Consider the following 25,932-nt stretch of genomic DNA (forward strand, 5'->3'; position numbering starts at 1 on the left):
CTCCATTGGTTATAAAATGGTATCATATGGAAATATGGATCTGCATGAAGAGCTCCCAAAATGGCAACACATCTGTAAATATGATGGGTACTTTTCTAATGATTTAATTATCTTTAAATACAGTTGACAGTTTAAACCAAAATAATGATAAAGGTTTTATAACATGTATAAGTTAAATGTTGGGCAGTAATAACACAATGATTAGGAGGGGAAAAAGGAAGTACCCTTGACCCTTGAGCGACATGGGAGTTAGGGGCACTGATACACTGCATAGTCAAAAATTCATATTTAACTTTCACCCTCCAAAACCTTAACTACTAATGACGAGAAACCTTACTGATAACATAAACAGTTAATTAACATGTATTTTGTATATATTATTTACTGTGTTCTTACAATAAAGTAAGCTAGAGAATATAAAATCCTTAGGAAAATTGTAAGAGAAAATGTATTTACTATTTGTTAAGTGGATGTGGATTATAAAGATCTTTGTCCTTGTCATCTTCACTTTGAGCAAGATGAGGAAGAGGAAGAGGAGAGATTGTTCTTGTGGCCTCAGGGGTGGAAGGAAAGTCTTGTATAAGTAGACCCATGCAGTACACACCCATGTTGTTCATGGGACAATTGTATACTATCGTAAGATTCTTATACTCTATTTGAAGTAGTTTATCACTTAAAGCTAGACTGTGCTAAAGATGTAAAATAAAAAAACACTAAAATCATAAAGCAAACAGTTATAGCTAATAAGCCAATAATTTGAATCATAAAAAATATTAACAAAAAAAACAAAATCAGGCAAAAAAAACAAGGAAAAGAGGAATCCAAAACAGATGGAACAAATAAATAAAAAGAAAATATCAAGATAATAATTTAAACCTAATTCTATCAATAATAAGGCTAAATTAAATGTTCTAAATACTCCACTTAAAAGTCAGAAATTGGAAGATTGATTTAAAAAGGAAAAAGTAAACATTAAATATATGCTGCTTACAGAAAATATGTTTAAATATGACACAAATAGGTTAAAAGTAAATGTTGGAAAAGAGAAATCCTGTGAACACTAATAAGAAATCTGGGGCGACTTTATTAATATGAGAAAACATAAACTTTTAGAAATTTTGTCCAGGATAAAACATTGCCCAGCATGAAGAAGGTAATTTCATCTTGCAAAAGGAGTCATTTTATCAATAGGACACAACAATTCTTAGTATTTGTGTACCAACAACAGAGCTTCAAAATGTACAAGCAAAAACTGATTTAACTGAAGGAGAAAGTAAAATCCACATTTGTGGGAAAAAATTTCAATACCCTTCTCTCAGTCATTAATAGAACAAACTGGCAGGAAATCAGTAAATCCATAGATTAGAACAACGCTGTCAATCAAGTTGACCTAATTGCCAGTTATGGAATATTCAACCCAATAGAGCAGCAAACTATACCTCCTTTTCAGGCCTACACAAAACATCTACCAAAATAGATCAAATTCTGAACCACAACACAAGCCTCAATAGATTTAAAAGGATTCAACTTATATAAAGTATGTTATCTGCCTGCAGTTAAATTCAATTAAAATTATTAACAAAATAACCTGGAATTGTTCTAAATATTTGGAAACAAACTAACACAATTCCAAATAACCCAAGACTCAAAGAGGAAACCTGAGGAGGAATTAAAAAGCATTTTTAAATGAATGAAAATTGAAACACAGCATAACAAAATTGTGGGATACCCAATATGGAAGGACTTAGTAGTGTATTAATAGCACTAAATGTCTATGTTAGGAAGGAATGAAGATTTCAAAGAAATATCTTCCACTTTATGAAACTAGCAAAAGAGAAGACCCAAGCCAGGCTAATGAAAGCTGTTTCTGAGTTTCTAACTGCATCTCATGGTGATGATAATTTCTTTCCTCTGCTCATGCGGCTGAAAGCATGATTAAACCAAAATTGTGATTCGGGAAAGACCCAAATTTAGAAGACCAAGATTGCATTTTAAGCCATAAAAAGCAGGAGAATCTCCATGGCTTGAACTGTGAATAGATATTGTATTGCTTTATCTGCCTTTCCTTCCATGTTAGTAACAGAAATCTCAATAGTAGCTGATCACATGATCATAGAGAATAAACTACATTTCTCAGCCTCCTTGGCAGCTGGATGTAGAAATGTGGTTTAAGTCCTGGTCAATGATATTGTGTCTATTAACTTTTGCTGCTTAAGTTGTTGCCTAAAAACAATAAAAATTGCTTATTTATTTAGGACTCTATGGTTTAGCTCAGCGCTGGTGTGCATTGGCTTGTCCACCCTCTTCTAGGCTCTCTCATTTGTCTGTGATTAGCTAGCTGGTCAAGTGACAGTTAGATGGCTTAGGAAGACCTCACTCACATATATGGTGGTTGACAGCTGGCTGTTCACTGGGGCAATAGGAGCAATTCTTAGCTGGGGCACCACAGTTCTCTGCCACAAAACCTCTAATATTCCAGCAGGATAGCATGAGCTTCTTCCCAAGGTTATCTCAGAGTTCTAAGCCCAACAAGAGAGAATGAGCTCCAAATTTTCAAGCATTTTTAAACCCCTGTTTGAATCATATTTACAAGCATTTTATCTGCTAGTATTTGGCCAAAGAAAACCAATAGGTCAATCTAGAGTTGTTGTGGAAGGATTGTACCAAGCATGTCTTATGGTTTGGAAGTGTATTTTTAAAGGAAAGGAGAATGCCTTTCTCTCTTTCTACTTCTTGGTGGAATGGAATTGGTTTTCGAGTATGAGTAGATTTGTATTTTCTCATATTAAAAAGGGAGAATTGACAGCTGTAGAATCTACAGACGTAAACTTGGTATTTTCAGTTTAATTCTGGGAAACTGGCTAAAGTTAACGTTTTTAAAAATTATACCACCTTATTTTATTTTTAAACTATATTTTAAGATAGAGTTAATATACAGAAATTATAATCTATATGTGCTATGGAGACTTAGATTAATGGCATGGTAGTAAACTTGTTATTTTATTAATTTGTACCAGAGTTATTCACATGGAAAGAATTGTTTTTATTGACAAAAATATCTTGATAAAGCTTAGGATTTGGCAAGAATCAAAGCAATAAAATACACTTTTGAGATGTGTGTGAAAAAGTGACCATGTAAAGTCAGGTGTACAGAGAAAAGCAGACAGAGCGAGGGGAAGGAAGAGAGAAGCCACAGAGACAGTAGATAATTGGAGTGCAGGGTCATAGGTAATTGGAGTGCCAATGAAAATCTCTACCAATAAGGAAGCTAAAGGGATATTATGAATTGCAAAGTAAAGATTTTGTTCCTTTTTTACCCCGAATCTTTAATAAACTTTAACAACTACATTTTTTTGTTTGTTTGTTTTGAACAAGAGTTCTTGAAATTGAGGCATTAGCTGAGTTTCACCTCTGGGAGACACAGAGCAGAGCTGGCGGGAGCCAGAAACACTTCAAAGTGGAAGAAGCAGAAGTGTCAGGTCAGGGCAACTATGAGATGATCAATATACATAGAATTCTTATAAACTTAAGGAGCACTTCCTTTGTTCAGGAATGGAATTAGGGTCATAGGCAGCCTTATCTAGATTACAAAAGGGCAAGGACACTCCAGCTGATACATGCTTTACAGGTAAATAAGAATATAACAAGGCCAAGTGCAGTGGCTCACATCTGTAATCCCAGAACTTTGGGAGGCCAAGGCGGGCTATCATCTGAAATCAGGAGTTGGAGACCAGCCTGACCAACATGGTAAAACCCTGTCTCTACTAAAAAGACAAAAAATTAGCTGGGTGTGATGGCTCACTCCTGTAATCCCAGCTACCTGGGAAGCTGAGACAGGAGAATCGCTTGAACTGGGGACGGGGAGGTTGCAGTGAGCTGAGATTGCACCATTGCACGTCAGCCTGGGCAACAGGAGCTAAACGCCGTCTAAAAAAAAAAAAGAATATACTAAAACATATAAAAGATAAAGTTTTGGCACTTTTATTTCTCTTTAACTTTTGCACTCTTCCTTACTCTTTGAAAAAGTATTGTTTGGGTAATGTGTAAGATTATTCTTTGACGGAAACATAATGTATGTCGAATGCCTTAAGGTGCTTACCATCTGGTTGGAAAACAGGACTGATACCCATAAAGTACCAGCAAAGACTCAGGCCTGAGTTAGGAAGTGATGTACTTGAAGTGTTATAAGTATGTGCTCAGAGGCCTATTGGATTTTCATGGTATGGGTATATGTAACACATACCCACCAATAAATGCCATTTATTTTTGTAGGCTGAATCAAATCTCTGTCTCGAGTAATGATTTCATCTCCTTCGGACTAGATGGGAATAGGACTGAGAAACAACCAGGCAAAAGAAGGCAATTCTTCATCATCCTGATTCATCTTTCTAAACCTATATGCATGTTTTGATACTGAGGTTCATTATTATCTACAACTGCATTTGGTTTGCATATAACCATTTATTTTTCAGCCTTAAATATTTTCATATCCATTATCTTATTTTATCCTTAAATAAAGGTTCCAGTGAGTCCCTATTTCTTGGGTGAGGAGAATAGAGGCTTAAAAATAGGTTTTTAAAAATTATTTAATTTCTTACCCCTTCCTTATATGTTGTAACTGAATCTCAACCTCATGATTTTTTTAATATCCTTGAAATTAAATAGAAATTAAATAATATCTTTCCACATGTAGGTTGCCTCCCTCTATGATAACTCTGCCTCCAAATGTGAAGAGCTGGATTTAATCCAAGTGAAGGAAAATCGGGGGGAAAATGTCAGGGCTATAAAAGAGATTTGATGTCTGTACCCACATTGCAGTGTTCGAGTACCAAGTTATTAAATTTCTCATATTTGTTTGACATTTTATAAACATATGTCTGTTTATGAAGAGTTTAGTTCTTATCTTTCTTTAATCTATGCATATAGTAGATGAACACTATTTTACATATTTCCATTCTTCTCAAACCAGCAGCTTGAAGAGTAAAAAGACACAGTGTTTTAGCTGTTATTTTTATTGAAAATGCTTTAAAACAAAAAACTCTTTTTGGAATTTCTTACCACAATATAAATCAGCTAAATATATTTAATGTGGCGAAATGAACCATACATATGCTGAAATAGTCCTAAAATGTATTAGGGTCAGTATCAATAGGCATAAATAGATTCCATTAACAAAGAACATTAAACATTGTTACACTGTTGATGGGATGGTATTATTATAGAAATAGTATCCCTTAATTTAAATACTAGCATGTACAAAACAAGTTTAGATCAATGAGACAGTAAACAAGAAGAATAAAATAGAGATGGTGTCCTAAAGAATAAATGAACTGCTGTTTTCTATTTTCAGTCTCTACATATCAATATTTTGATTTCTTTATATAGTGTTTAATGGTTAATTCCCCATTTCCCTTTTAGTCTTACATGACTAATTTCTATGGGTTTTATTTTCATTCAGTTCTATATATTCCACCTGCTGAAGCCTCCCATGTTGTGTGTCAAGAGGGAAAATATCTTATTACCTTCTTGTCTGTTGAACATTAGTTTTTTTCTCCCTCTCTCCCTCCCTGGTTTGTACCTAATGAGCAAATTATCTAAAAATAGATACGTTCATCATTCTACAAAATGTTGTATCTTTTCTAGATTGGAGGCCAGTGTAATTGTAAGAGACATGTGTCTGGCAGACAGTGCAATCAGTGCCAGAATGGATTCTACAGTCTACAAGAGTTGGATCCTGATGGCTGCAGTCCGTGTAACTGCAATACCTCTGGGACAGTGGATGGAGATATTACCTGTCACCAAAATTCAGGCCAGTGCAAGTGCAAAGCAAACGTTATTGGTACGTGTAATGCAAAAGTTTACAGTCACATCTCTATTACCATCTGGAATAAAATTCTCTATTTGATTTCTTAACTGAAGAGTAAAGCAAATTTCTTTGCTCAAGGCAGGCTGGAAAAAAAAAACAATTTGGATGAAATTAACTGTTTAAAAATGATTAAATTAATAATTCTATCAAACTGCAGCTTGAAGCTTAGTTTAATCAACCCTTTAGAAGTTTCTTTATTCTGTAGATGTATTAGTTCACATGGTCCCATACTAATAAGTCATAGAAAAATATAATTTGCTTACTGCATAGATGTTTCTTTTAGAAAATTAGCACTTTTTCAAAATGTTTTACACTTAATGAGTTCTAAGCAAATCATTTCCATGCTAGTTTTCTTAATAGACCAAAATAAATGGATTTTTTCAAAATATTCTGTGCTACAGGGTCCTTTGTGATAAATCTTTCCATTTTTTTCTATTATATTTCTTTGAACTGTCCCTATGAAATGCAAAATAAGTCAACATAATTCCACAGATCATGTATATTGCTAAGGTTACTTATAAAGGGCTACATAATTTTAATTTTGTAATTCAGCACCAAGTTGATTATAATAAACAGCTACCTTCGGTGTTATTTATCATTTTTTTATACAAGACGTGCTTTTTTGTTTGTTACTCCCACAGGTATATTTCAGAAATTAGATTTGATTATAGCAATTTATTACATCCAACATTTTTGAGGGGAACCACCGCCACATAAGGACAAAATTTATCAAGTGCCCAAAATGCACTATGTACATAATGCACTTTGAAATTTTGATATATGAGAATATTATGAGAGGAAAGTTTCCTGATGAAGTGAGTCCTGCATTGTAACTGAATATGTCCTGGTTCATATAGGAAGTTTAAAAAAGACCTTTGCCTTTCTATTGTCATTCAAGACACCAAGTCATCCATGGTTTTTGTAACACTGACCTGAACCTAACAATAATGAAAATATGCCTAGCAGTGATCACACACACTCTGTCTCTCTCTCATTCTCTCTCTCTCTCTCTCACACACACACACACACACACATAAATGCTTACATGTACATATGCATATGTACGTATTCTGAATACTATTTTCATTTCTGTGATGTGCCTCTAAATCTAATTATTTATCTTTTGTTTATGTTGGTATTCATCACGCTATACAATTCAGCTAGATAAGCATTTCAATTTAATAAAAGTAACATAGGTGTGTTCAATGGCATTACATGAGATTTCTCTGGTTTAAAGAAAGATTACATGAAAATCTGTAACATAATTTGCCTTTCTGTATCTGAAGCATACAAAAGCGAATTTTTTAGAAAGAATAACTTGTAAAGAGAAGTACATATTTGTATGTGCTATCTATGATGCGGAATGAATTCTAAGACCTTGAATTCAGTCTGTATGGCATCCTTTGTTCTTTAATGTGAGATATATTTTAAACTCAAGTGTGAAAAGAAAAGTTAAAGCAAGGCCTATAAAGACAGTGAAATAATTACTTCTTTGTATCAATGGAATCTTTCCTGTGATGGTTAGAGTCCAGAGCTGAAGGAAGGGAAAAATCAAAATTTACTTAGAATTTGTTATAATATCCCCACTATATGCCTATTTTGTTGATTGATCCAGATGGTTTTCTGTAGGAAACATAAATAGATATTTTGTGAAGACTAGATTAGTATTATATATAATTATTATTTCCAGTGTAGTTTTTGAAAATGTATTTTTAATAAAAACATAAAGTTGATATGCATATATATTTATTTTCCTAATGGGATTAGCAGGTAACTTTATTCAACTTTACCTTGTTAATATGAAAAAAAAGAAGCCCAGAAAATACAAGTGTGTGTTGTATACGCTTCAGAAAGCAAACTGTTAGAGTTAACAAAACTGTTAAATCTTACTAATGATTCTATCACCAGTAAAATACATTAGCACCAATAATTTTATTAAAGTAGGTCATTCATCTAGAATAAAAAGGGAGAAGAATGTGAATTAAATGCCAAGTGTGCTAACTCGCCTGTACTTGTTAACACCGAATGTGATGCCCTGTAGGCCTTCCTGAGTATCGTTAGGAATAGATTACCTGTCAGGAATATGTATGGCATATTCAAATAAGCACTGCGCATATTTTTAAAACTGATATGATATGAATCCATGTAGACCAATTTTAATAGTTCAAAATGAGTCATAATTCTTGTTAACAATACAGTTATTTTTAAAATTTGCAGCAATAGTGGTCCTTTTTTATTTTCCTTATTGAAATTAAATGATATGCCTTAGGTGAGTCATTCATCACTGTTAAAGAACTTGCCTTCCATTGGAGTTCTTGAATTTTTATCCATATATATATATACATATATATTATGCATTTCCTTCCAGTTTAGGAAATGCTTTTCTACATATGAGTTCCTGAGTGTGTTTTTGACTCTTAAGACTAATTTTTAAATTGCAATTATAGCTTAAAATAAATGTTTCAGTTGATTCCACCCATGAAATCAGTTATTTAAATTCAGCCTTGTAATAACCTTTTTTAGAATAACCTTACTTGTCAGAAATTTAAGTTTAGGTGATAAAACATTTCTCTCCATTTGTAAAATGTGTATGTGTACTCCTTTAAATAGAAGTAATAGAAAGAACAGAATTTACTTAGTGTTTAAAGAGGTATGTTCTGAATCACACAAGATGACAAGCAATGTGATTGCTTTATGAGCCAAGGAGAGCATAATTTATATTAATTGAAAATGATAAAATAGAGGAGCATACAAAAGGATTAAAATAAGAATTGCCCTGGATAAGTTTTATTTATATTAATTATTTAAATGTGGGGATTCAGAAATAAATATATATGCTGTTGTCACAAAATAGTTATCAGCTTACTTTTTATTTTTTTCTCAGCTTCACTAATGTATAATTAAATAAAAATCATATATATTTATGGCAGACAACATGATGTTTTGATATATGTACACATTATAACATGATTAATTCCAGCTAATTAACATATCCATCATCTCATGTACTTATCATGTTTTTGTGGTGAGAACATTTAAGATCTCATCTCTTAGCAATTTTCAAGTATAGAATACATTATTATTAAGCATAGTCACCATACTGTACACTAGAGCTCCAGAACTTATTCGTTCAGTCTAGCTGAAACTTTGTACTCAGCTTAACATTTTATTAAACATCTTTAGAGATTTCTTATCTTTAGGAAAACAGCTAATTTGTTATATGTAATTCTATAATTCTGAATGAACACATTTGTTAAAATAGTTTTTAAGATTTGTTAAAGAGGAAAGGAGCTCCAGCACATGTAACAGAAACAACATTTGCATTAAGCATTTTTGTTTGTATTAAGTAATAATTAAGTTTATGAAGTTCAGTTGTATATTAAAGCTAAATTAAATATTGCCATTGTATTTTGAGAGTATGATTAGCCCTCTATGGCATTGCTTGTGGGAAAACACTCAGCATTTTGTGTCCATATTAAGTGTCTGCAGTAGCATTGTTTGTGCCTCACCTATCTTGAATGAAATCATTTTCCTATCCTCACCTTTTAAATATGTTTTATCTTTAGGGCTTAGGTGTGATCGTTGCGATTTTGGATTTAAATTTCTCCGAAGCTTTAATGATGATGGATGTGAACCCTGCCAGTGTAACCTCCATGGCTCAGTGAACAAATTCTGCAATCCTCTCTCTGGGCAGTGTGAGTGCAAAAAAGAAGCCAAAGGACTTCAGTGTGACACCTGCAGAGAAAACTTTTATGGGTTAGATGTCACCAATTGTATGGCCTGTGACTGTGACACAGCTGGATCCCTCCCTGGGACTGTCTGTAATGCTAAGACAGGGCAGTGCATCTGTAAGCCCAATGTTGGAGGGAGACAGTGCAATACATGTTTGGAGAGAAACTTCTACCTACGGCAAAATAATTCCTTCCTCTGTCTGCCTTGTAACTGTGATAAGACTGGGACAATAAATGGCTCTCTGCTGTGTAACAAATCAACAGGACAATGTCCTTGCAAATTAGGGGTGACAGGTCTTCGCTGTAATCAGTGTGAGCCTCACAGGTACAATTTGACCATTGACAATTTTCAAAGCTGCCAGATGTGTGAGTGTGATTCCTTGGGGACATTACCTGGGACCATTTGTGACCCAATCAGTGGCCAGTGCCTCTGTGTGCCTAATCGTCAAGGAAGAAGGTGTCATCAGTGTCAACCAGGTAAGAAAGAAATGTGTTACATTTTCAGTGCACACTGACTTTCCTTTTGTTAACTCGTAACAGGTGATTTCTTTCTGTTTCTGGTTTGTGGCTTCTACAAATTTTATTTCCAAAATCATTGTTGTATTTATACCATTATCCAACACAGATATAACTATTTAAATCGTTGAAAATTATCTAGCTTATTTATGTTACTATTTTGGGAGGATACTTTAGATAAACTTCAGCCAATTAGATTTATTTCTTAATTGAGACAATTTTTCCACTTGAAGTAAATCTCCTTTTAACAGTTTTTTTAAAAATCAGAATAAGGAGAGTCAACTTTATTTTTCAGAGAAAGGAAAATTTGAGTTGATTTATCCATACAGTGCCAAAAATTCAAATGAGCTAAATCTCTGAATAAAGCTGGCTAAATGTTTTTACCAAAGAGGCTGTATGACCTAGCTTTATACAGAAATATCTAGAATTGTTTCTACCTGCCATCAAATTAATAAAATAGGCTACTATTTAATCTCACTGTATACAAACTTATCTTTCCATCTCTTTCCCAATTGGGAGACAGATAGACCCTATCTTGGTTCTCCTTGCATTTAAGATTTTAACTAAAATACTATGCCTTCTTCACAATAAATTCATTAGGACACCATGATAAATATAAGTACTTACCAGTTGTTTAACAGCTGTCCAGCCTTGGCTCTGAGTTATATGAGCCTATAAAAATGAGCATATACAAACTCGAAAGTGTGATTTGCTTGCCAGAGAAGGAGTAGAACAAAAGCTCTGTTTGCAGAGCATGGACCCCAGCCTAGGAGAACTGGGCCACACTTTTCCTTTAGCATTGGTCAGTGTGACAAGTAAGATCAAAGAGACAGGAAGGAATTCATAAAGAGTTTATTATTTTTGAGATGTAAGTTTTAGAAAACAACTTTAAATGGTTTAATCATAAATGGAGACTATATTATAACTAGATATTCCATAAAAATCTAAGGACAAGGACCAGTACAGAAACTAGAATGCTTCCATTGATACATATTCATACATCTTTCTCTCTCTCTCTCTCTCTCTCTCTCTCTCTCTCTCTCTCTTTCTCGGGAATTTTACTTCTTTATTTCTCTCTGTATGGGTATATGGCAAACCTATATCCCCTGAAATTGTTTATAATTCTACCATTAGCTACAACACAGAGATTTATTAGCTACCTCTTAGTTATAATTTCTAGAGGGAAATTCAAATTGACTCAGTTTTGTTTGTTTGGTTACCTCTGAGCTAATTCACTGGGGCCAGAGGTATCACATTCTTATAAAATGAGCATGGCTTTTAGAGACCCTTACATCAGGTAGGCACAACGTGGTAAGTATCCCAAAAAGCAGGAAGATTATTGAGAGCTGGACAGACAGCCTTAATAACACATACAGCACATTACACTCTTTTTACTTTCAGGTTAATCCTTCCAAACTTGCAATCAATTAACTTTTTGGTATCCTAAGATGATATTTCTCTTAGAGATGTTGATATTGTTTATCAGCATTTCTAATTTTAGAAACAAGGTACACAGTCTCCGGCACAGTCAAATAACCATGATTTATATATACTTCTTTCTAAGTAAACCAAGACAAGCTAATAGATCAAATATTATATCCTTTTGAGTAATTATCAATTGCTAAAATTTATTGTTTCATAATAATGTTAGTTGTATATATAATACAAGTCACATGTTTTAAATAATTTTTCTAATTCTGGATAAACTCTGATATCACTGTAACAAACATTTGGTCCCTTTGGTCCTTTCAATGAAAGACCCAGCTCATCATCTCAATACTTTGTACATCTACTGAATATCTAAATGATGAACTAAAATTCTTAGAAAAAGTTTTTTCTGGGCATTTTGTATGTCGTGCAGAAATAGCTGTGGATAGTTTAATCTACATCATGCATAAGACTGTTTCATTTGTGCCCTTCCTAGAATGAAGAAATATGGACTTCATTGTTTTTTCCTTTATCTTTGTGGCTTTCACTGTGGTGATCTCTTTGTTGTCAACTCTACACCCTTTTCTCCCGCCACCCTGCATAGTATTGGCATAATAATTTCCCTACAGTACTTCTTTAGTTATGTCATTCTCCTAGAGGGTTACCAAAATGGATTTTACTTTGCTTATCATTTGAGTCCCATCTGGGCAAACCTTTATGAGTTTTTATCTTCTGGTCACAGGCCAGACCCCCAGCTCTGCTTCCTGATATTCCCTGACTCCCATCTTCTTCAGTCACTGTAGCCACTTCACTGGAGCTACACATGTCACATGCAGAGCTGACTTCTATCTACCTGATGCTTTGGTTCATTCTTTCCCCACGTGGAAGGCAGTATAGTCCTCCTTTTCAGTGTTAGTTAGTATCCTCTGACTAGTTTTGCTGTTCAACATACTGCCTGTAATTTTCCTTCAGTGAACAATAGTGAACAACAAATTTGACATGAAGCATCAGTGTTTTAAGAGGTGGTTTAACTCAAACCTACAGAAAACTTGAAAATAATGCATTATTGAAAATGTGCTCAAACTTAAAAATAATGCATTTTTGAAAATGTGCTCTATTTACTTCATGTTTAATTTATTATTTGACCTTGAAGAGAGATTTAGATTTAAGAAATAATACAGATCTCATTGTAATTACTCTATGATTATGCTTCTTTTTACTGAAGACCACAGGGAATTATAAATGAAGTCAACAAGTTAATAGTAGAGAGCATTAAAACTGGTGAAAATATTTTTATTTACTGAAAAAATTTAACAGTGTATTATAAAATATTTAGTAGAAAACACACCAGACTGAGAAGACATATTTGGAACTCCATTTCTTCAGCTTACTCTTTTTTTTTTTTTTTTTTTTTTTTTTGAGATGGAGTTTCGCTCTTGTTACCCAGGCTGGAGTGCAATGGCGCGATCTTGGCTCACCGCAACCTCTGCCTCCTGGGTTCAGGCAATTCTCCTGCCTCAGCCTCCTGAGTAGCTGGGATTACAGGCACGCACCACCGTGCTCAGCTAATTGTTGTATTTTTAGTAGAGACGGGGTTTCACCATGTTGACCAGGATGGTCTTGATCTCTTGACCTCGTGATCCGCCCGCCTTGGCCTCCCAAAGTGCTGGGATTACAGGCTTGAGCCACTGCACCCGGCCCCTCTTACTGACTATCTAAAGGCATTCCCCTGTCCTCCTCATCAGGGAACTTCCATTTTTTTCTTCCAACTATCCATTTCTAGCCAGAGGTAAGCAGCTTTATCTATCAGATAGATAGTCTATCTGAATATCCATGTGTCTATTTAAAACTTGGGGCCTCTGTAACTATAAGGAGTAATAAAGAAATTGATCCTTGAAGACAGCCTTGGCTATACTAGGAATGTCCTACACTTAGAAAATTCACTGGCAGAACATTAGTTAGCTTCCAAATAGATGCTTTTAATGACCACGAGTTTTGTACTTTTTTGATAGATCTAATTATTTGCATTTTATTAAAAAAATAAGCCAGAGTTAATGAAGGCCTCTTAAGTCCTGAGGAAATATATGCACAAAATCTCTTCTTGGTATCTTCAACTATTTATTACTTGCTTTGTCTTATAGACTCACTGCTATTCTAGTCCCTCTTCCTTCCAAGGATATGCCACAGTTTATCAGTGGCCCTGCTGAGTTATTGACTCAAGATATTGACCTGGTTATGAAAAGCTAGAATGATCAAACTATAGATTCAGATTATTATATTTTGTTGAACAGTGCAGTTCATAAACATTTCTCTTACTGAGAAATCATTTTTTTCTGGGTACTGTTGAGTTCTTAATTTAATCAGAGAACATTTTATGTGTAGTAGCAAACAGTACTTTCAGTGAGCCTAAATTTTGATGGGGAAACTGATAGATTAATTTACAAATAAATATATGATATAAATTTAAATAGTGATTATTTTTGGATCCCTGACTCTACACAATTATCTTTCTTTGTGGTTAAGAGTTTAAGAAATTATTGAGGTTACCAAATGAATGATGTATTGGCCACTTTTATATCAATGTTTTTAGTTTCCAGAAAGGTAAACTAGATAGCCATGTTTGTATTGTATAAGTAAAGTCACATTGATATTTTGTTGCAATGCAAACAGGAATGTTTTAAAAGGAGGATTTGTAAAATGAAAGAAATCAACCTCTTTTCATATTATTTTCTAAAATTAGTCATTTTTCTCTTTTACATTTTTTTCATTAAAGATCGTGAGTGCCTGATTTAAAAAGCAGCCCAACAAGATTACCTTATTAAAATGCCTGATTATTTCTCTGTGTCTTCAATTAAATAAACCCCTTACTGTGTGCCTATAAGGTACAAGGAATTATATTATTGTAGTTATGCAAGTTGAATAAGATAATCCTTGCCCTCAAGATACTGAAACTCTAACAAGAAAAATAAAATAATTGCACAAGTAAATAAAATACAAGAATGTTTTAAATATGGTCATTATTTTTCAGTATTAGTGTTGATGCCTATTCTACATCTTCCTTTAAAGAAAGAAGACAATTTGCAGTAAACATTTGGAAAATTTTGTTGCATCTATACTTAGGCAAATAGGGACTAAGAAATTATTCTCCTAATGGCTGCACATAGTGACTCATGCTTGTAATCCCAGCACTTTGAGAGGCCGAGGTGGATGCATTGCCTGAGGTCAGGAGTTCAAGAACAGCCTGACCAACAAGGTGAAACTCCGTCTCTACTAAAAATACAAAATTAGCTGGGCATGGTGGTGCATGCCTGTAATCCCACCTACCTGGGAGGCTGAGGCAGGAAAATCACTTGAACCCAGGAGGCGGAGGTTGCATTGAGCCGAGATCATGACATTGCACTTCTGCCTGGGCAACAAGAGCCAAACTCCATCTAAAAAAAACACACACAAATGTATACCAGATAAAGCCCTCCCTCCCCCCCAAAAAAGAGCCAGGAGAAGAAAAGGAAGCCAGGAGGGGGATTGTGTGAAGATCACTGTGTATTATTATTCAGTATTGTCATTTTTAAATTTAATTTGAATTTTAATCAAAATTTACCTTTGCATAATTTTTAAAAACCAAATAAAATGTAAACGGCCCAGTTTTATCATTTACCCAGAAGTCTCCCTGCTCAGAGAAAACACGTTAAATTTCTTTAGATGTTTCTTCTAAGCTTTCAAGTCTGTATTTCTGGAATATATATATATATATATATATATATATACACATACATACATACACACACACACACACACACACACACACACACTTTTGATTTTTAAAATGTAGACAATATCTATTGTCTTCCTGTAGAAGATGAGTATTTAGCTCCTCACACCTTCTCCTTAGCAATCTTTTATTTTGGTTAAATCAGTATTCAGAGATTTCTTTATTATGACTACATAAATTTACTGTACAGCTATGCCATATAATATGCTTTGACTATATTTCCTTTCTTCAAAAACTTGCCTTTGTTTAGTTTTCTAGGACTTTCTTAGGCATTTCTAGGAAACAGAACTTTCCAAGGGAACTCTAGCCAAGAAATGGATCAGGTTTTGTTTTTTCCCCACTAGATATATGAATGGGAAATTTAGGCTGGCTGATTTGTAGTTCTGTGGCACAGCTGTATCCAAGGGCTAACATTTGCTGCTTTGCTAGGGATTTCCTTCACCGGTCTCTCCTGTTGGATCCTCCATTTCTTGAATCCTACATGTTCTCTCTTCTTGGTTTGTTTATTTGATAGAGCACATATTCCAGTAGTGTCTGAAAAAGAATACAAGGAGGGAAGTAATTTGAGGACAGAGTTTTAAATGTCTGACTGTCGTTACTGTCTTCAAGTGTCTAAACATGAAGGGTTATTTGAAATTTTATTGCTGTATGAAAACATTTTCTTTCAAAAAATTTAAATGATTACATAATTAGCTGTTAGCAATGTCAAACAGATTCTTGCTTCTTTTCTTCTTCTTCTTTTTTTTTTTAACCATCTGGAAGTTTTTACCATCTCTATATCCCTGGGCACTCAGTGGACCCTTTTGCCTATCGATGACAGCTCTTATGTTCTGAGAAAATCTGCAAAACGCATTCATAGCAACATCTAGATTCATGTTTGACCAGATGACTGGACACCAAGCCTAGCCAAGTGGATGCTTAAAATCAACAATCACAAGCCGTCTTTCACATGATGCCTGTTGACGTATTTGTTGAATCTAATTCTTATTTCATTTAACTTCTAAAGGAAAAGCTTAATGTATCCTCCTAAAATGTAAGAAGGACAACTTCCTGGTTGGGAAGGGTATTTACGACATCTTATATTTGACTTCAGAAATCTCTGGAGCTTTCAGTTCCGACCTTTTCTTTCTAGAGTTATACAACCTGAATAAATTCGCTTATTGTTGGGCTCTCCACTACAAGTGCTTAGCGCTTGCTTATAGACATCTATAATTGCATGTCATTTTCTCTCTCCCTCTTTTTTCATTTATTTCATCTCTGGGGATTTTAAACTTTTGCCAACAAGTTTGCCCTAGTGTTATCTTTTTTAGGTTGTAATCTTTTCAGACCAAATCTTTGCAGCCATCTTCGAGCCTTCTCTTTTCCCAAAAACCTTTGTCTCATCTAACAAAACCAATTCTGCTGATTTTACCCTCAAATATATCTAGAATCTGACCACTTCTTGCCACCCTTACTTGTACCAGCCACGTCCAAGCCACCTTCCTCTGTTCCTGGACTATTCAAGTAGGCTCCTACTCTCCTTTATCCTTCTTCATTGACTTCTCAACAGACAGCCAAAGTGATGCGGTCCAAACTTGACTCACATCCTGTCATTCCACCTTCCATTTGCTTTTCACCATAGCTAATGAGAAGTGAAGTTGATGTTCTTTAATAATTCCCATGGTCTATAATGTCCATGACCTCTGACCTCATTTCCATGACCTCTGACCTCATTTTCACAAGTCTTTAGATCATTTGTTCCTCTCCAGCCAGTAAGTCTCATTGCTGTCCTTCACAATTGTTAAGTGTCCTATATCAGGCAGGTATAGCAGTACCTCCATAGCAGTGCTCTCTTTATATTTTCTGAATTAATGAATAACTGTATTTCAAAAATACCTCAGTGGCATTCTCCTGTTTTTAGGTGTGGGCATAGCAAAGATCTGTAGGGGGTGTTCCTTTTACAACACTTAGGAAAGGTCTTGTGTTCAAACTTGTAAAAGAGGAAAAATAACAGTGACCTAAGTATCTAATGTATTTTTTAACAAAACAAGATCTAATATACACATGTAAATAGTCCATGAAAGGAGCAATGGGAGCTTTGGGACTTTTTTTTTTTTTTGCTTCAGAAATTCCACTTTAATATTTTTTTTTCTGGTTTTATGGTCTTTTAAAGTAAAACTTGTATTGAAAAGAGAAATCCTTATTCTGAAGTATCTTCATGATAAACAGATGTTTTGCAGTAGCCAGGTCTGCAGTGTGCACAGTAAAATGTGCTGCTACGATCTGAAGCTTTCATTTACTTTGAAACATGTCTGAGAGACCTAGATTATATACCACAGGGGCAGACACCACGCTGGTATGTGTGAGCAGTGGGGCGTGGAGGGGAAAGGATGCGTAGGAAGGGATGAGCAGCAAGCTTAAGGACTTCTGCCTGCCTTTCATCTGTGATTGCAAATACTGCTGACCCATACTAGATGACTGCACATAGATTCTTGTCCCACTTTCTTAAAAAACATTATTAAGGAAGGTGCATGTAATGAAACCTCATGTATTATTCACCTAACCTTACTACGAATGTACAAGGAATAGGCTTAATTCAACTGAAATTTATAGGCAATTTGTTAAAGCAGCAGTGCACATTAGAAGGTACATTAGAGCCACATTGGTTTTAATATGCCATTCAATAACTTGAACAGAGGTTAAAAATGCTGCTTAACCTCCATTAAGTATTTTTAAAATGCTTTAATTTAAAATTATTTGGAGTGTGTGTACATATATGAATGTACACATATCCACACTAATAAATATAACACTAAATATGTTTTCCCAGTTCCCTTTTTCAGTGCTGGATGACCTTATAATGTTCAGCAGTAGGCACTTAATCAGAGGCCAGGCCAAGGAAGGCAGGGAAGGATGTCAAGGCATCCTAAGCCAGTGACCCACCCTTGTCCTTGAGAACTAGAGGCAGAGAGGGTTTATTGAAGACTCTGCAGCTTTGGAATAAAATAAAGGCTAATTTATAACGAAAACAGCTTCCTATGACATGTGTTGTACTAATAGGACAATGCCTCATGTTTGCCCTAGTATTTACTTTTGGTTTTCTTTTACAATTCATAAAGCAAAGTATCTTGTTTCATTAAGTAGCACATCATATTTATTAAGTAATGAGCTCATAAACTAGAATTGTGTGTAAGACCCTGCCAATGGAATTGGAATCAGATGCTGATGTTCCATTAAAAATCAATGCACCAAAGTTGAGCTCCAATTATGCCTAGTTTCCTAGTGTTTGGTGAGACAACTTTCTAGGTTAACATGTTTTTCACAGAGAGACCTGAGTCTCAAAGTAAGAACCTCTTCCTTGATAAATCATCAGGAAGGAATCTTGTCACAGGAAATACAGACCACAATCTTAGGAACATCTGGAAAAAAAGGAAAAGACACTGATAAGTCTTTATTTAAATGTTAATTTAGAATAATTTCTTTGTCACAGAAAACGTGCTAATTAACAATTACAAAGATATGAATAGATAAAATTTACTGATAAAAATAGATAAATATTTACTAAATAAATAAATAGATAAATAAATACAGAGCTGTGTGCCAGGCTCTGTAATAGGGCTTTGCCTGCAGAGTTCCATTTAAATACACAATATCTCTATAATGGAGGTGCTGGGATTATTCTCTAATTGGGGAAATGAAATCTAATTAAGTAGAAGAGCCTTATAAATCCAGATCCATTTGACTCCAGAATGTATACTCTGAAAGAGTGGAACTTTTTCTAAATAAGAAACTCAATATTTGTCTTAAACATTCACATAATAAGTATTGGGTGAGTTAGATAAATACTGTTTCTTTAAAGCATATCTCATGTGATTCTGATTACTGCTTAAAGCATATCTCACGTGATTCTGATTACTGCTTAAAGCATATCACGTGATTCTGATTACTGCTTAAAGCATATCACGTGATTCTGATTACTGCTTAAAGCATATCACGTGATTCTGATTACTGCTTAAAGCATATCACGTGATTCTGATTACTGCTTAAAGCATATCACGTGATTCTGATTACTGCTTCACATTCTGTGATATTTCATTTGTTGTTGAAAAGTAATAGGCATAAAATGAAAATTAACAGGTTACTGGGAAACTACGGTGTTCAAATAATGTTGAGGTAAACTGAAGGGGTCTAGAAATGGAATAATCTCTGATAACTTAGTTGGAGAAATTTTGGAGATAGCTGGAATGACATGGGAGACAGGCTTTGGAGCATGCATTTGATAAACACTGAATGGGAACAGAGAATATGCATACACACATAGGGTAATTATAATGTCCTAGATGTAATCAGAGTTGTCATTATTTAGGTTATTTGTTGTTATTGGATTTGATTCTTAGAGAATATGTTAATGAGGGCCTTTCCTGGGTATTCACATAAATAGAAAAATTGGATTATTTATGAAACAGAAAATTCCAATAATGTTTTCCTTTACATGAGCATATTATTATGTCCTTTGCTTCAAGAACAGGAGATACAGTTTTAGGTGACATTTTCTTTCTATAGGTCTGTTCCATCTGTTTCTGTGACAAGTGCTATATTTTAAATTTATTGCGTCTGATTCATATACATTCCTCTCTAGACCCCCTGATAGGACAGGCCACTCTGACCAAGCACTCTCATGACTCACAGATTTATGTTTACCATTTTCCTTTTCAGTGTTAAAGGGATCATCTCATATTTTAAAGGATAGCAGATATTTATCCATTCATCCGCCCATTCATCCAGTCAGCCATTTATCTATTTCATTCATATATCCATTTTTCAATAAACACCTATTGAGTAAATTACCAGAGGCTATGCTTGTGTTAAGATACACAATCACAAATATACTAAGACATCGTGATTTAGTAGAGGAAACTGACTCACATGTAAATGTATCACAATATGATAGGAGCAATATTAGAAATATACAATATCGAGAAGTAGTAAAGTGAAGGAAATGATTAATTCTTGAAGGATGAGGGTGTCAGGAACTTAGAGAAAATAATTTCTGAACTGAATTTTAAAAGGAAATAGGAATCAGTAAGCTGCTCAAGGAGGGAGTAGCAGCCCAGAAAAAAGGAATAAGAGCAGAACATTCAAAGTTTATTTAATTTAATTGAAAAACAGTTTAAAATTGTTGTAAATAAGAAAAATTATACCTTGGGATGAATAATATTATTTATGTATTCACTTGATCAAGTCTAGAAATAATAATTTTAGCATGATTTTATATAAAACTACTAAATGGAGAAAAATTATTATTGTTTCAATTTGAAAACTACCATCATCAACTATACGTTATTCTGAAAATATTAATTTGTAAAGCCATTACCAAGATAATCTTTTGTTGCATGGGTTTAGCTGAGCCACACATTCCTCTCTAGGCTCTTGTGTAACTATTATGTCCATTTTCTGGCATAAGGTGAGAGCAGTTTCTTCCAAATGGCTTACAATTAGTGCTTAGCCCCAGCATTGCCCTCCTTTCTTGAATAAGGCCTGGAGGTTACACTTCTTTTCTTTCTCCCTTTCAAGACCATGGCAAAGCCTAGTTGTTCATGGTCCTCAGGAGGGACATTGCTGGGAAATGGGCTCTTCTTTTATGCCCAGGACAAGTACGGTGCTGTGCAAATAGCCACTACAGGAGATAATACCAACTGCCTCGCTAATAACTTTGAACTCTAAAGATTCTTCTCCTAGGTAAAGCAACACTATTTTATGATATGAGTGACTCTTTGCTTTAGCTGAATGATGCAATTTTTTTTCCACTTGAGATTTGTCATGTTTAAAACCAGGGGTCGGCTAAATAAACTAGGAAAATAATAAACTAGGGAGCTGATTTGGACCATGTATGTGTGAACTCTCAGCACTACATAATGCAAGATAATAATGTTGTTCTAATGACCATGCTTAAGAATGTGGTACAGAATCATTCAGGGAATGGAATCTCAACAAGATCAGTTAAAATGCTTCAGATATAAAGATTTGGAACATGAAGTAGAGCTAAAGAAGGAATATCAGAAATGTATTATATTAAAACAAATTAAGATCAGTTATAATTAAGCCACATTCAGGAGTTGAAGTTTAAGCAGAAGGGAAGAGAAAAGATTGTTTTCGAAAGTTGGAAGTCATAAAAGAGAGGTAATGGTCTAGAATTAGGGACATTCAGGTAAGGCAAGAGGTAATCTTTGAGCAGGAAGTTACCTGAGTCACCCTAATTAGAACTGCTTCAAAATAGGACAACTAAAATACTGGTGGGATTAACCTTTATAATCATGCTCCTGAGAGGAGGAGGGAAATTAACCCCGAGGCAAATTCCCATGCAGTCTTTTCCTGGAAGCCTTACCTTCACTTTCAGTCTCCCTAGGTGCTTTAATATCTTTTTACTTCTTCTCTGCTTATGTTTCTGATTCTTTTATGATACTCTTTACCCCCTAAACTTGGACTACCCTACTTCTGCGCCAAAATGCCATCCCCCTCCTTTGTACTTACAGGTTTATCTAATACGTCATCTCTTCTAAAAATCGCCCTTAATTGTTCCGAATTCTCTGTGGCTTGGAGCTATTGCAATAAGTCTAAATTAATTCTACTTGTAAGTATCTGTGCTAATGGGTAATTTATCCAAATTGGAGAGCTGTTAGCACATTCATGATGCTATCATCATGGATTCAAGGGCCAAGATACCTTCACAGGAACAAAAAATACAAAGAATCCTAAACACAGTGGCCTTGAATTTAAAGGTAAGCCTTCTAAATTTGACTTTGGTCATGTGATGAATCAGGTAGAACAATATCTACTCATTGCCATGGCCATACTCTCTGTCTGGAAGTGTATATGTGAGGCAAGTCGCTGTCAGGTGATGCAAATAAACAAATAGCACAATCTGGCTGTAAATCATAATAAGATGATAGTATTCGTTGATTTCCTCCAAATAAATGGCACAGATTTTGAGCTCTTTCCTTTTCCTCTCGTTGAGCACAGTGTTTTCTATTTTGCTGCTCTTGAAGCTGTATAAGACAGAATGTACAGGATCTAGAAGGAAAAACCCAATTGTTGGTAACTATAAGAAAATGGTGTGTTTTCAACTAGAACCCGGAGCGAATTTTAGAGTATCCTAATTACTTTTTTGCACTTCTCTGTAGAATAGATAACAGAATGGATTCACTTTGTGTTCACACTCTCCTTTCTTCAGTAGCACTGCTGTTTTGTGAACTTCAGTGTCATGACAGTCGTGCACTTCCTTTGTATTTGCTGGAACTGTATTCATTAGCATCTTTCTGTGGTCCCTCTACCCCTTGTTTTGGTAAAATTCCTGGCAGCATTTTGCACGTGCTTGTGTGTGTACCCATGTGTCTGTGCATGTGTGTGTATGTATATGTCCATATACATGTACACACACATCACATAACACTAAGAATCATTTCTCCATCATATGCTTGCTCCATCATTCAACTGTCTGATAGCTTTCTAATTTTATAAGATAACTTCCATCTCCTTGGTCCAAGGGATTATAAGTAACTTGAATAGATTTTTGAATCATATTTCTATTTCTTTCCTTTTTCTGTAAGAAAAAAATATGGGGTTTAGAATTCTAAAATCTCTAAATTCTGCAGGTTTTTTTTTAGTGTACTGCTTGGACTCACAGACTGTTTAATAATTGAACTCATTTTTATTAGTTCATCAAATGTGTATGGAGTGCCTACTGTGTGCCAAGCAGTATGTTGGTTGCTAGGGAGACAATGATTAATGAAACAGATGGATTTTCTGTCCTTAGAGGTTAGATTTTGGTGGAAATGAGATTGATTATAACTTTCATAAACACTTAAGGCACTAAACTGGATGCTATGAATTTGTAACAAGCATACCTAGCCTGGCCTAGGGAAAGTTGCTTGAGGAAGTCACGAGACCTGACTTACCTGGAGTGAGCAAAGCAAAAGAGGTAAGTCCAAATCATCCTAGAAGACAGAACAGCCCATGGAAAGGCCTTTAGGTCTCAAGAATAGAGACAAGTATGACTGCAATGGACTGAGGAGAGGATGAGCTGTGAGCTGAAGCTAGAGACATGGCTGGGACCTGACTGTAGGATTGGAGGCTGGGTGAGAGATTTGAATTTATTTCCTAAAGGGAATAGGAAGCCATTGAGTAGTTTCAAACAGAGAAGTGAAATGTCTAAACTGCACTTTGGAAAAGACTGCTCCACCTGTTCTATGGAGAATAGATTAGAACAGGACAAAAGGAACACCACTAGAAGAGATGGTCTGGGACTGGGTGGCCTGGGTATAAACCTGGATTTTGCTATCCGTTAACTCTATCATTTTAGGAAAGTGTGTCAACCTTCTCAATCTTCTGTTTTCTAATTGACAAAATAGGCGTAATAATAATTCCTCCATTATTTGTGTTGCTCTGAAATCTAAATGAGATGCTAAATATAAAGCCCCTACAGTAGCATCTAGTTTGAGGTATTAGCTATAAAAAAGTGGTTGGTGACTTTAACTGGGCAGGCAGTAGTGGGGATGGAGAGCACAAGGTTTAAAATTGTTAGGAGGCAGTATCCATAGGACTTGGTAATTAGCAAAATGTAGGGGGTCAGGGAAGTGGAGGATGCAAGCTTTTGTTTTTAATCGAAGTACAGAATAATTTAATTTGAATTTCAGATAACATTTTTTAATCTAAGCAAATGCTGCATGGATGCACCTTTACTAAATAATTTTATTGTTTGTTAGAAATTTAGCCGGACGCGGTGGCTCAAGCTGGTAATTCCAGCACTTTGGGAGGCTGAGGCGGGTGGATCACGAGGTCAAGAGATCGATACCATCCTGGTCAACATGGTGAAACCCCGTCTCTACTAAAATTACAAAAAATTTGCTGGGCATGGTGGCACGTGCTTGTAATCCCAGCTACTCAGGAGGCTGAGGCAGGAGAATTGCCTGAACCCAGGAGGCGGAAGTTGCGGTGAGCTGAGATCCCGCCATTGCACTCCAGCCTGGGTAACGAGCGAAATTCCATCTCAAAAAAAAAAAAGAAAAGAAATTTAAATGTAACTGGTTTTCTAGATATTATATGTCTGCCCTACCAAAGGTACCTCAGGGTTCTAGATAAAGCAACTGAATGGCTGGTAATATCTGTTGGAATGGAGCTGATTAGAGGAAGTCAAGTTTTTGTGGAAATATTATGCAGTAGATTTTAAATACATTGAATTGTAGGTGCCTGGGAGACACCCAAGTGCAATGTAGATAATTTACTCAGTTTGTCTTTGGTCATAATTGACCCACTTAAGAACAGATACAAACACATTTGTGTTGGGAATTAGATAGTGCCATGGTAGAGTATTCTGTTTTTCTGTGTAATCAATTATTATGTTTTAAATACAAGAATAGGGGGAAAAAACATACATAAAAACTTTTAATTTCTTTATTTCTAGGTTTTTATATTTCTCCAGGCAATGCCTCTGGCTGCCTGCCATGCTCATGCCATACAGCTGGTGCAGTTAATCACATCTGTAATAGCCTGACTGGTCAGTGTGTTTGCCAGGATGCTTCCACCGCTGGGCGACATTGTGACCAATGCAAAGACCGTTACTTTGGATTCGATCCTCAGACTGGAAGGTATATTTTTATGATAATTAATAATTAAACTATTTCTTTACTAACAGTTATGGTTTTTGGCAGTTACAAAGCTATAACTTCTGTAAAAAGTGTTTTTTTGTTGTTGTTGATATGTTTTTGGTTCCATGATATCTGCATTTACTTAATATATGGTGATCTTTGAGTATTTCCTAGAGTGGGTTGCTATGTAGTGGTAGATGTGCCTCTATCCTAGGGTCTGGGAATATTGAATCAGATAAAACATATTTTTCCTCAAAAAGCTGAGTGGATATGGAGAAAGACAGGAAAAGACATATCTGAAGAAGAAGAAAATACACACACACATACTTTTTTTCTCTTCGTATATATGTACGTGTGTGTGTGTATAATATGGAATATGTACATGCTTTGTTCTTCATTGCCCTTGAATTTATTGCATATGTATTTGTTCATTGCATCTGTCTGTGTTTTCTTTGACCTTCTAATTTAGCTTTTAAGACTGGCAGAAACGTAGCTTTGTATCTCGTGATATAATCACTTTTTTCAGTGTGTAAAGTATATTATGAAAGTAAATCACTTTTCAAAGTTACACTCTCTTTAATATTCTACTTCTTATTCTCTGTGTATCTGTGGGCATTTGCCTTCACTCATTTATGTTTATTGCTGTATTTTTGAAGATGTGCTGTAATGCCACTGCCGTGTGAGTGTGTGTGTGTGTGTGTGTGTGTGTGTGTGTGTGTGTGTGATTATGAGCTTGTCTAAAGTTTGGACTACATCTAAGAATTCTTTGATGCTCCTATCCCTGAGAAGCTAATAGTGTGTGCAGAACTCAGAAAGCATGTAATAAAACCAGTCAACTCTGTTTCTCAATATGTGTATATTTATAAATATAATTGCTAATCATTTCAGGGTTTGCGATTATCTGAGCTCTTTTTAACTCATTGCCCCCCCTGCTGCCTGCCTTTTGGCTATTACACTCCTCGTTAACACCTCCATTAGAGGGTGGACAGGTGATAGGGT

General features: G+C 35.1%; 1 protein-coding gene across 1 annotated transcript in view; it reads left to right on the forward strand.

The window, feature by feature from the left end:
• The window catches only part of USH2A (usherin), an 815,757-nt gene that overhangs the window by 163,929 nt on the left and 625,896 nt on the right, over positions 1-25,932 (forward strand). The window contains exons 12-14 of the mRNA XM_002760516.6: positions 5,644-5,839; positions 9,433-10,074; positions 24,750-24,933. Of these exons, the coding sequence (XP_002760562.4) occupies positions 5,644-5,839; positions 9,433-10,074; positions 24,750-24,933 (1,022 nt within the window). The remainder of the gene's footprint in view (positions 1-5,643; positions 5,840-9,432; positions 10,075-24,749; positions 24,934-25,932) is intronic.

This window comes from Callithrix jacchus, chromosome 19 (genome assembly GCF_049354715.1).
Source record: "Callithrix jacchus isolate 240 chromosome 19, calJac240_pri, whole genome shotgun sequence".
Lineage (NCBI taxonomy): Eukaryota > Metazoa > Chordata > Mammalia > Primates > Cebidae > Callithrix > Callithrix jacchus.